The 13,183-nt window shown below is 38.9% G+C and overlaps 1 protein-coding gene across 23 annotated transcripts in view; it reads right to left on the bottom strand.

The window, feature by feature from the left end:
* PARD3 (par-3 family cell polarity regulator) overlaps positions 1-13,183 on the bottom strand; it is a 441,179-nt gene that overhangs the window by 292,091 nt on the left and 135,905 nt on the right. For all 23 annotated transcript variants that reach the window (XM_021542937.3, XM_085564036.1, XM_085564095.1 and 20 more), the window contains one exon: positions 2,332-2,512. In XM_021542937.3, the coding sequence (XP_021398612.2) occupies positions 2,332-2,512 (181 nt within the window). The remainder of the gene's footprint in view (positions 1-2,331; positions 2,513-13,183) is intronic.

The raw sequence follows: 13,183 nt of genomic DNA, 5'->3' as shown, positions 1-13,183 counted from the left end.
TGTGTTTGTGCATGGGAAAAGAGGGATTCCAGATGAATACTACTCTTCCAGCTGGACCTGATCTAGCTAACCTTCCCCTTGCTGGGAGAGGAGCGATGGTGTGATCTGTAAACAAACAAAAGGGGTAGCATGGCAACCAGAACAAAGAGAGGAGGATCTCAGCAGGCTTTGAGCCCCAGCCTAATGCACGGAGCTGCTGCCTGGGAGCAGAGGGTGCAGGTGAGCGGCAGCACGAGGGCACAAAACCGCGCGGAACGGGCGCGGAGCAGAGCCCACCGTGCCAGCAAAAAGCACCAGAGATGTAAAACAAAACGGCTCAAATGCTATAAACCAATTTCAGACCGAATACTGTTTTTCATTTGTTAGAAGTAAAATATTCACCGCCAACCCTGCAATTAGCTGGAAAATTACAATAATTACAGCAATTTTGTATCCCATCTCCAATCCAATTAATAGATATATGACCTTGTCAACATGTAATAATCAGGATCTGCATCTACCGCAAAACTGGATGGGTTTTATTTGCTGAATAGAACTTACACAGTAAGAAGATAATTATTTGAAATACTGAGAATACCATTTGTATGCTATGCTTCACTTCACAAGTTATAAAGGAACAACAATAAGGATGGTATTTCCATTTTCAATGTATATTTAAATGAAATTCCTGAAATAGGTATGTTTCATATAGAATAATATTACTGCAATGAGATTCCAAGCCTGTGGTTTGGAACACTTAAAACCAAAACATATCTGTCAACACTTAGAAAGGAATTAGATAGGAGAACATTTCTGATTTCTGATAACATATTTATTACTAATTGTTTCACACACTTTATTTGTGCATGCTTCTACAAAAAGTGTCAAAGAGCTATAATCGTTACCAACAGTTTTAGAAGTCTTCTGTATTTGTAAAGAGCTTTGTATTGAAGGGCCTCAAATTCCTTTTGGGTCATCTTAGCAGCCAGTGAACTAGCCAAGTGCTCCGTGTATTTTCCAGAATGACACCAAAGATAAGTGAGCTGTCCAATATATCACTGAGTTTTATCTCTACTATATGATTTTGATGCATTAAAATTCACGTATTGTATAATATACCAGATGATCACACTAAGGAGAAAATGTGTCTGCACTTGCCTGCTCTAACCCCTGTTATGTTGAGAACCAAGGAGGACAGTTTTTTGGCTTACGCATGGAAATGAGATGTGCATTTAGCAGTGACACACTCTAGTGACAGCAAAATGGAAGGGTCCTGAAATTCCAGGATACTTCTTTATTCTGCCATTAATCCTTCCCTAATTTAATTCTGTATTGCAATGAAGCACAGTTATAGCTTAAAAAGACACACATTTAGCTCTAAGTAAGCTAATTGTTAAATGCTATTCCCTTAATTGTACAGAAAACATTCTGGTACAAAACCCCTCAAACTTAACAGAGTGGTAACTTTTCCATTTGCATTCTACCTGATTGCTTAAACACAGATTTTATCCATTAATAAAACACCTATACAAAATCTCTTGGAAATTACACATGGTTGTTTTAAACAATGTATCTGTAAAATATCAAAGGACTGATAATACTAACTTCTACTAAGTATTTTCTGGAGTGGAGTGCCTATTTCAAAAGTTCAAAATTATAGACACTACACATAAAAGGACACAATGCCTTATCCACATTGTTTTCTTTGCATGGTACTTTTAACAACAATGAAAATTATACAATGAATTTCATTCCATAATTTTCTTCTTAGTAAGTTCAAATAGTCAAAAACCTGCCTGAGCAAGAAATGTAGAAAGCAATTCCTGCTATGTGGTTTTCCAACAAATGTTCATCACATTGAAATAAAATAAAGGGATGTTTCTGGATGTAGTTTCTGCTTTTTAAAGTGTATTTTTGAAACACAGTAAATGCATATTTTAGCAGGTGTTTATGGAAAGGTGACAGCATAACCTAGCAACATTGACAGGTTAAGTAAAAAGTGCTCCTATCTTTAGTTTCTTTTTTACCATTTTGTTCATTAAATGAACAAAACTGAAAATTACACCATGCAGCAACTACATTTGGAGATACTGCTGTGATTTTCAGTGTGAGGACAATTTTAAACTGGCAACATAGAAGGAGCTTATGGCTCCTAAAAGCAATTTATAAATAATTTATTAAAACAGAACAGGTTTGTTTACTTGCATGCAAGAAGCATTTACGCAGTTTCTCAGTTCTGATCAGCTTTCAATAAGGACGGATAATGAATCATTTTTCCCAGCAGCATCGATGCTCTTGGCATCTTTGTAAATTTAGACAAAACACATTGAGATACCAAGAACATTTACTCACTTGCACGAAGGACTGACGGCGTGACCTCAATTTCACTCGTCGCTTGGTAAGGCTGAAAGGCCGACGCCGCGTTGGAGCCAAGCTCACTGCCAAAAATCTCCGGGCTCTGCGTGCCTGTCGAGCTGGCGCTGGTGCCATCACCCCCATGGTGTGGATCTTGCTCATCAAACACAGCCACGAGCTGCAAATGACAATTTAATCTACTGTTAAAAAAAGATCTCAACACCATCAAAGTGCCATTGCAGATCAGCATTTCAACATTTCTTCCCACCAAAGAGCAAGAAGTGTCTATAACAGAGACTCCGATCAATGCCTAGATCACAGCATCATCAGCCAAAGGAAAGGCAGCCATTAATGGGATCCTGCAAAGGGTCAACAGCTCTGATGGGACACAAAACTCATCACAGTGAGCCAGAGAAAGAACAGCACCAAGTCAGGAAAGCAAGAGCTGCACCTTCCTGAGGAAACCACTTCATCCCACCCAGAAATGCAGAAAACTGAGTGTGGATTGATGCCTGTGCACTGGAATTCAATATCTGTGTTTAGATACTTCTATACGTTATCATTACTACAGAGCCAAATCATGAGCAAAACCACAGTTTTATAGAATAAAAATATTCAATATGTCATGTTTATATACACTGAAAGCTACAGAAAAAATGCAAAATCAAGGGAGTGTTATAATCACAAGCAGTCATCATCTATTAATCTGCCATCTATTATTATGACTTAAGCTGCAGACTTCTCTTCCAAAATTTCTTTAGTCAGATATACTCTGTATCTGTTAGCCATCAAGTAACAAGTTTAAAATCTCAAGTCCCATTTAGAACTTTGCCAAGTCATTAATTAAATGAATATTTACTAACTCTGTGTTCACCACTGTAAGAAAAATAGGAAAAAATCACAGTGGTTTTTGATACACCTGAGATATTTTTTCCACTGTAAATGATTTTATGCACTTATTTGAAAGAAATAATTTATCCCAATTTATCTTTCATAACATACTGAAAGAGATAATGCCAGCTCTTATACACATTTCATTTTAGAACTTAATTTTCAAGACAGAGAAAAAATTGTTATGGATAGCAGCACTCTGCAGCCTGCAAATTAATCTATAATATAATATTTTAAAGACATTTCCAAGAAAGCATTACATTTTTCTGTCCAAATTGGTAGGGTAAATGGAGCAAATCAACTTAAACCTACGCTGGTCTCTGCAAATTGTTTATTCTGTTAGCAACACAGCTAAAACTTTACATAACCAAAAGACATCTCTTTTTTTTTTTTTTTTAAAGTGATTTCAACATCATCTTAGCCAAAAGATTTTAATAATAGTCCCTTTACTCAAATTTAGCTTACATAAGCATCAATAAAAAAATTTTAAAACTCAGCTCTAAGCCCAAGTGGAAACCATTTGGGAATTTAGCTTGTGAAAGTACTCTCAGGCATTTACTCTTTTTCACCAATCACTTTGAAATTACAAGGAACAGCAAATTTATGCCAATAATTCCATATCTAATGCAAATTAGGTTCAGGCATGCAAAAAACAGAAAGAAGAAACTTGTACTGGATAAAGGATCCATGCTCTCTCCAGTGCTGGTTGAAAGGTAGGTAGCAGCAGGAAAACCAGACTGCAGCTGCAGACAGCTGGAACATGTTTTTACCATAAAAGTCATTATTTTATGCTTGAGAAATCTACACACAAAAGAGATGTGACAACACCAAAATGTCAGTAGCTCAAGAGTATTGGAAATTTAATTTTCTAACACAATGTGAAATATCAATGCTTACAAAAATATGCTTCTAAAACTTTGCTCATAACTCTCTTACTGTTTTATAGCAAGCTAATTAGCAATCTCCAGCAACTGAAAATAAATTAATCCACAAGTGAAGGTCTATAAGATATTCCAACAAAAGACAAACAAAGCATTTAAGAATCCTAGCATGAAACAGCAAATCTTTTTGTCCTTTGCATGTCATGTATCAAGATAAATCCCCCAATTACATTCTGTTCCTTTGAGGCTGATTGAAAAATATTATTCAATGCATGCAGCTGCAAGTATTTTATAGATATTATATATATGCAAAAAGGTATGTGCATATAAATCTCTATATATGTTATCTCCTACTCTAAGTTGCCTCCAGCTTCTTGCCTATTCCAGACAGTCTACAACCTATAACTTCAGAACATCTAAAAATGAATGTTTCTTATTTCAAGCTTAGCTTTTGATCTTACTGGGTTTTTTTCAGGTATTCACAGTTTTGACAGCATCAAACCTTCAAAAGGCTTCAGTTCCATTAAAAGGCACACCAAGTTGTAACATTTTTTCAGCGTGAAGAAACACAAGCCATGTTAGTCTCATCCAATCTAATTAGCATTAGGAACACAGGTTAGGAAGTTCGTTGTGAAACAGCACTACAATGTAGCCATCTGGACCACAGTAGCTCAGTCCTTATAATAAACTAGAAAGTCTTTGGGACTGGAAGACTTAATGCAAATAAACACTTTTAAATCTTGATTTCCAGACCCTGGTATGCCATTCTGCAAGATTATGAGCTTATGGGAAAAAAGGACAGCCAAAACATCTTGCATTTATCTCTGATTCCTTCAGAAACCCTTTATTTAACATGATACTTCAAATACCCTTTATTTGAATCAAAAGAGATTATTCAAGGAGAGGAACTGTACTGCTGGAGGCCCAGATATCACATCTTGACTCCCGTCCTTGCAAGAAAAAGAAACAAAACAAAAAACTTTCAGAGGCGCCTTACACAATGTGGAAGGAACCACAGGAGTAAGTCACTGGAGCTATGAAGAATCCTTTGCTGCTGGAATCCACAGCCATGAACACTGCTGTGTGCAGGGAAAAGGCCTCTTGATGAGTCATGTTTAAAGGCCACAGAGATGTTTTTAATTTGACATAGAATGGAGCACACATTGCTAGACCAGCTTTTATCAGCCTTAAAGTCAACAGTAAGCCTATGGTATTTTGCTGGGCTTTAGATGTCAGATTTACAAGAGTAGAAAATGAACATGACTATCTTTTCTGGAAACATCATGCTTACTGTCAGGAGACTGCTTCCATGTGGATCTTTTTCTTCTTTAATAAAAAATAAATGACTGAAGTTACCCTAATCTTTTGAGAATCACTCTGTTCTTTCCAATACCTGAGATAAGCTGTGCTTCCTGTTATCTGTCCTTCAGTTTTAGATCTCATCACCTGCAGTGACCTGAGAAGCTCATCATAACATCCATTCTTATGCAGAAATTAACAGCAGAAGGACTGAACAAGCCATAGTAATGCATTAATAAAGAAAATAGCTTAGGTGTTCAATGTTAGACCACTATCAGCTCTTTCAAAGAACTTACACCAGAATTCAGTCAGCACTGCTGCCATTTAGCTTAATTTTATTTTTCTTTATGAAGACAAACCCACAGCAAAGACCAAATATCATATCAACAACAGCTAATAAATAATTATCATATATTTTATCCAACCCATGCTCCATGGGACCTCAACTTGAATGGTTTATTAGGTTACAGTAGTTTTATTCACCTGAGGCAATAGGACTCTGCATTTCTCAATCACTGAACTAAAAATCTGCAAATAGGAAATAAAATCAAGTAAAAACAAACCACCATGTCATCTCAAAACAAATTTAATAAATGAAAGGCTTAATCTAGATTGGAGTGCTTACACTTCTTATAATATGGCAAAAGCAACAGAAAGGTGAGAGGTTTTATTATCACCATTTATCATGGTAAAATAGCATAGGAATTGTCATCAGTTTGAACAATGTAAGATTTTGGTCCCCAGTGTATATGTATACAACTTTTTCAAGAAAAAATAAGTTTCAAATATTCATTAACACATTCAGATATAAAAACAGCAGCTTTGTTTGGATCATAACTTATAGATTGTTAGTCCTATTGCAGCAATGGAATTAGAGTAAATCTTCAAATGGTCAACTGCATAAACTAAAATACTTTTTAAACTCCACAGTAAGACACACAAGCAATTTTGTGTAAAATATCAACAAAAAATATAATTATTTTAAAAAGCAATAGCATTAAGTGTTTGACCAATAGGTTTTCTCTTTTTAGAAATACAAAACTGCAGTAAAACTCAACAATTACCCCAGCTGTAAAAAGCACACTTGTGATCATTAATATATTTCAAGTGGTGTAAGGGATTTATTGCCATCCTTATCCTCTGAAGACAAAAGAAATGTAAGAGTACTGTAGTAGTACTAGTAGTACTACTTTAAAAACCAGCAACTTGATGCTCCACTCTTTTGACTGATGAAAGAATCTTTCCATAGCACACAGACAATGGAGAGTAACATAATTTATTTTTGTTAAATATGTTAGCTTCATCAAGCAAATGCTTTATAAAGAAATTATTTCACAGCTTGAGATATTAAAACAAAGTTTTACTGAGGCACCTTTGGATCTGGGGCGGGAGGAAACCATTCCAGCCTATTACTGTATTCAGCCCTCCAGAACACCAGGTTGTACTGAATTAATTACAATCCAACATCTTGTTCTTTCTAAAGGAGACGATGAGCTTTTCTAGTGTTCTGTCTGGGAGTCAACACATGATGCTAACCAGGTTATATTTACTTAAATAAATAAAAGGCAAGAAGATTGATTTATTTTCATATTGACACAGCAGCAGCAGTCTGCATTCCAACATTAATTATTACAATTTCCATCTATTCTAAAGTAATTAAAAATTAGTAAACACATATGCAGTCCTAATTAATAGACTAGATTAAGCACTTGAATGTTAATTAACTGGATTAAAAAACTATTTCCACCAGCAATGGCTGTTTACATTTTTATTAAGTATTACTATCATATAAACCAATTCATCACTATCAAATGGTCTGATCAGGTTGTCTCTCTTCAGCACCAAACCACAAAACCAGAAATCCTTCACTCCAAAGAAATTCATAAAGCTAAAAACTTCTGCTGTATTTTTCCACCACTATGATAAGACTGTCAAAAAAAAGCCTTGAATTTTGCACATTCCTAGGTACCTGTCCAAAATTTGCTAATTCTTTAGTTATATTTATTGATGAATCTGGTACTGGCTCATGTGTAGGCACCAGCAATGATTTCAGATTTATTTTAGTATCAGTGAGGTTACAGCTCCATTCTCCTGCTACAAAGATAGCAACTGATCCTCTGGTTTTCATACCCTCTGGGTCTCACAGAGGCTCCACACTTCTTATCCACTCTTTTTAACACTGAGTGAAACTGAAATCATTCATCTTTTTCGATTATTAGGAGCCATTAAAAATATTTGGTTTCTTCTCACCAGGACACTTTGGATATGTCCCTACAAGAACATTCCTAATTTTTCTGCCTGTTCAGTGGCCAATTGTTCAGTAGTTATTCTGCTGAGCAACTCAAAGTGTCTGGATTCCCCTGGCTGAACCCTGCACTTCCCCTTCTGGTCTATACAACTTCCAGATGTGGTCTTCCCTTTCACAGCTGCTATGGTCTTCTGGCATTTATGTTCCAGAGCTTCTCTTGAAGGATGGTCATCCGTGGACAAAACTGCCTTTCTCACAATATGCCATTTTTCTGGCTCTAGGAGAACAAAGAGCATAGACCTTGTGAGACAGCTCCAAGTGATGGAGCAACTCAACCACACACCTCTGGTGAGGCACCAATGCTGTCAAGGATTCCAGTTCTCCATGCTGAATAACTGAACCTTTTTCCCAGGGGACTTATGGTCCTTGAAAATAGATTTTGATGGTTCAAATAAGACTCTAAAATCTAAATTAGCCTTGTGAAAATATCTTCCCCTACAGTAGCTACTTGAAGCATTTCCTTTAACCTCAGAAGACAGAGGGTCAAGGCCAGCCCTGTCCTGCAGTCCCACTGTGTGGGTCTCTGCCTGCACACACCGTGACAGCCATGGGCTGCTGAGAAGGGAGATTCAATCCCTCTCACAGCATGGCCACGGGCTTTCAGACATTTGCAGCAAGTCCCTGGGAAGAGGACATGGAGAAAGCTGGCAAAAAATTTAAACATGTATACCACTGGTATCCTTTCCTCAGCCAAAAGCATTTCCAGTCTCAAGCATGACTGTACAGTGAACTAACAGGGCACCAGCAGAACTGACTATACACATCCTGTGCAACTGAGGGAGATTGCCAGAGAATACAAGCACAGTTCTCTAGCAACTCCTGAGGGCTGGCAAAAACCACTTATACCCAACGCAGTCTATGGATTACTCAGTCCATGTTACAATGCAGAGTATTTGTTACAATAAGCAGAATTGTTTAATAAGGCCCAGCAGTAAATCAAATTTCAGCTAATGGCACCTCAGACTCCATAACATCCCAAAACACAAGTTGCTTGTGAATGAACAGATGAGTGTAAGGAAAAAAAAGACATAAATTCAGGAAAATCTCTAGCAAGGGAGTAGCCAATTATTATTTAGAAATGAAAGAAACTAAATACAAAATCAATTCGTAGGTTTTCTGATGACTGAACTGACTTTAATAGCCCCATGGCAGACTCAAATTCTTATTATTCCTTGAGCTTCACTTTTCTACATGGCTCATTGAAAACCCATTTAAATATAACTACTGTTTCAATGAGCTAGTAAGAGAAAATACAGAATAGGTAGTTCCACAATAATACCCTACTGCCCACAGATATTAAAAAAAAAAAAAATCAATTAGCAAAATAGTAGCATCTAAGAGTCACTCTGTGCTGGATGTGATGTGCAACCTGAGCATCCCTTCTACAGACTTAGACATCACCCAGCATTTTAAAAGGAGAAAAAGGGCAAGCACCATTTCAATTTAGGATAAGCTGTAGCACAAACAACAAACCTCTATAATTTTAAGAAAATCATTACCTGTCCTAATTAATCACTTCAGCCATGAAACCAGAACTAGCTTTTCATAAAACTTTTCAAAGTAAAGTAGCTGGAAGGCAGCCAAACAAAGAACTTTTCAGAATAATTTTACTGCATTGTAGTTTTTGGAAAAATAAGGACATTTAAAGGGTCACATTCCACCATCATATTAATACTTTGTATTCGGTTTTCAGTGAATTATACAGAAGTGTAAGCTTGTACAGAATCATAGAATAACCTGAACTGGAAGAGACCTCTGGAGATCAACTAGTCCAAGCCCATTTTCAAACCAAGGTCAGTGAGAGGAGGCTGCTCAGAGCCACATCCAATTGTACTTTTTAATAACCTGAAGTATGGACAGTCCACAGCCTCTCTAGGCTCTCTCCCAGCATTTGGCCCTCTTGGTCCTTTTCCCTGTATGGAGTTGAAACTTCCCTTGTTACAATGCCTCTCTTGTCCCTCACATTACTCCTGTGCACCTCAGAGAAAAGCCCAGTTCCATCTCCACCATCCCTGACCGAGAGATGTTACATCACAACTGTTGTGCCTTAGGGAGCCACCCGGTCACAGAGCACCCTAAAGGTCCCTTTGCCCTGTGACAGCTTCCAGCCTGCTAACTCAACCTGATGGCCTCTGCCTGGGCCATCACTGCAATGTTCTCCTTGTATTCAGAAGCCCAAAATATTCCAGAAGCAGAGAGAAATAATCATAGAATGACAGAATGATCTGGGTTAAAAGGGACCTTAGAGATCATCCAGTTCCAAATCCCCCTGCCATGGGCAGGGTCTCCCTGGAGCATTCACAACTTTCTGGGCAGCCTGCTCCAGTGCCTGACCACCTTCAAAGAACTTTTTCCTAACATGTAATCTAAATCTACTTTCAGTTTGAATCCATTCCCCCTTGCCCTGTAACTGCATGTCCTTGTAAAAAATCCTTCTCCCTCTTTCTTGTGCGTTCCCTTCAGGTACTGGAAGGCTGCAATTAGATCATCCTGAAGCCTTCTCTTCTCCAGGCTGAACAACCCCAATTCTCTCAGCCTTTGTTCACAGGAGACGTGCTCCATCACCCTGGTGGTGTCACTCCAACAGGTCAATGCCCTTCCTGTCTGGGACCCCAGAGCTGATGCAGCACTGCAGAGGGGTCTCATCAGAGCAGAGGGGCAGAATTCCCTTCTGTGCTGTGCTGTCCACAGGCCTTTGGATGCAGCCCAGGATACAGCTGGCTTTCTGGGCTGTGAGTGCACATTCCCAGCTCAGGCCCAGACTAATCACTTCCCTAAACCTGCTGGCTACAGACTTGCTCATACAGCCCAGGGTCAAGCTGGTCATCTTTAGCACAAGGGCACTGCTGACCCACATTCTTCAGGTTCTCCACCAGGTCTGTCCCTACAGGAAGCAGCCTCCCAGCCCATACTGCTGAGAGGGGTTATTCCAGCCCACATACAGGACTCTGCATTTACCAATACTGAACATAATCCACCCCTTCAAAAACCCATGAGATAAAATAACCAGTGCTGGAAAATGCATCACAGGTCTCAGTGAAAGTCGTTCCCAAATCTGCTGACTAAGTAAGCACCCCTCGCTTTCAAAGCTCAACATATCACACCAAGTTAAATCATATCTGCAAGATCAAAACTCATCTATTGATTTGAAAGTCACTTTAATTTTCCAGGTAGTTTTAAAATCTTCTGCTTCATGATTCTTTAAATCTAAGAAATTATTCTGAAGTAAATATACAGGCTTTTTATTAAAACATCGCTTTAGATTATTCATTTCCCATGGCACTTTGATCTGAGAAATTCTAGAATCAATATTAAATTGCAATCTAATCCTCTCCCAGTAGGACTTAAATGCACTTTTAGGTACTATTCTGTAAGTTCTTATGCCATTAAAAATATTTCAAATATATTTAAAATGTTAAAATATTTAAAATACTAATTTCATATTATGCATATTTAAAAGATTTTTTATCTTCTCTCCCTTCCTGCTGAGCAACAGTCTAAAAGCAAGCATGATTTTGGCACCCTGGAAAAGTCATTTGTGTATATTATGTCCGAATTGCTCTTGACCTGACCTCCGGGGTGTAAATCAGGCTGAGGCTTAGCCAAAGAAATAAGACAATAACTGAACAGAGTTAGTAGTTATATTACAAGGACTATTAGCAGTAGCTGACTCTGAGCTGCCTGCTTGGTTGGCTGGATTTAGTTCTCCATGACTTCACGACTGTTCCAGACACCACTTCTACATACAATGCACTGTGTGAGACCTAAACTGCCAGCCCACACACACACACTGACAGACAGACACAAGGACAGGCAGAACACACACAGATCATCCTACAAAACCCTTCTGATGTGCTTACCTAGATAAACCTACAGCAAGTCCAACACCAGGGCTGGATCTTGGCCCTCATGTGCAGCTAATGTCCAAAGACATCCACACTGGTCAGCTCTTACAACTCAGAAATGCAGGAACACCCCACATTTCATGAAGCTGACAGAACATGCAGAAGGGCAATGGAGCCAGGAGGTGAGTTTCTCCTCAGCAGGGCAGGCTCACCTGGCCAGGAGCAGCTCACATGGCCAGGAGCAGCTCTAGAAGCCACAATTTCTTACTTTAAACCATTCCTCTGAATGCTGCATTTCTGCTGTTAACTGTAACCATGCCAAGGAACATGACACAAGCTCTTGCAATCAGCTGCTGATCCCAGCCTTCCCAATGCACGCACTCAACAGCACTGGTACCCACAGCTGCTAAGCCAAACCCTGCTGAAAGGGTGGGCAGTGCCATCACTGAAAAGGTGGGCAGTGACATCCCTGAAAGGGTGGGCAGTGCCATCACTGAAAGGGTGGGCAGTGACATCCCTGAAAGGGTGGGCAGTGCCATCACTGAAAGGATGGGCAGTGACATCGCTGAAAGGGTGGGCAGTCCCATCACTGAAAGGGTGGGCAGTCCCATCACTGAAAGGGTGGGCAGTGCCATCACTGAAAAGGTGGGCAGTGCCATCACTGAAAAGGTGGGCAGTGACATCCCTGAAAGGGTGGGCAATGACATCCCTGAAAGGATGGGCAATGACATCCCTGAAAGGATGGGCAGTGCCATCACTGAAAAGGTGGGCAGTGACATCCCTGAAAGCATGGGCAGTGCCATCCCTGAAAGCATGGGCAGTGCCATCGCTGCACCCTAATCCAGCCAAGGATGGAGTTAGCCCTGGGAACCCAAACATGAGAAATGCTGCAGACACATCTCACTGCAGAACTGGTCTGGTAAAGATTATAGGGTAAAGACACTTCCCAGCTTCCAACTGAAAACAGAATTATGCTTAAAAGTGCAAGAAGAAAGAACATCACCCCATTTTCTTCTAAATAATTTTGTTTTTCTTTTATGCTTCTAGCAAAAATTAAGATACTGTGCTTAGAGAAAAGTTTGCTTTCTATAATTGTTACAAGCCCTCCATATGATAGGTACAAAAATGCTTAAATCCATGCTTGTTCGGGCTATGAGAACAGCTGGAGAAAATATCTCTGTCCTAAATAGGACAGTTTTTCAATCACAAGTTCTTTATCATGGTATTTCTAAAATAAGCTGTTTCTTCACAAAAGCATATATAATACTTTTCTGTATATGCTGCCCTGTTATTTTCTTAAATCCTCAATTTATACAGAAAAGATTTCTTCCAAAATCCTTTTGTACCAACAGTCTTCTTGTTCACGGCTAAGGACATACTCTGCAAAATTATCACAATATTTGATTTACCAGGGTACCTCCTCAGCTCATTTTGAAAAGAAACCGAAAAAAATTACATCCATCCTGGCTTTAAAGTGGTGCATGAAGAAAACATGGTTTCAGAAGAGAGAGTGCTGTGCTTGGGAAGTAGTTGGGGCACATCTGAGCATGTGAATAAGCCAATTTCATCTCCTCTATTTTTGACTTCTCAGCACAAATGAGTACATGCAAACCACACTGAGGACA

Source organism: Lonchura striata, chromosome 2, assembly GCF_050655825.1.
Source record: "Lonchura striata isolate lonStrDom1 chromosome 2, ASM5065582v1, whole genome shotgun sequence".
In the NCBI taxonomy this organism is placed as follows: domain Eukaryota; kingdom Metazoa; phylum Chordata; class Aves; order Passeriformes; family Estrildidae; genus Lonchura; species Lonchura striata.
The sequence above is the reverse complement of the archived record's forward strand: the minus strand, read 5'-3'. Positions and strand labels throughout refer to the sequence as shown.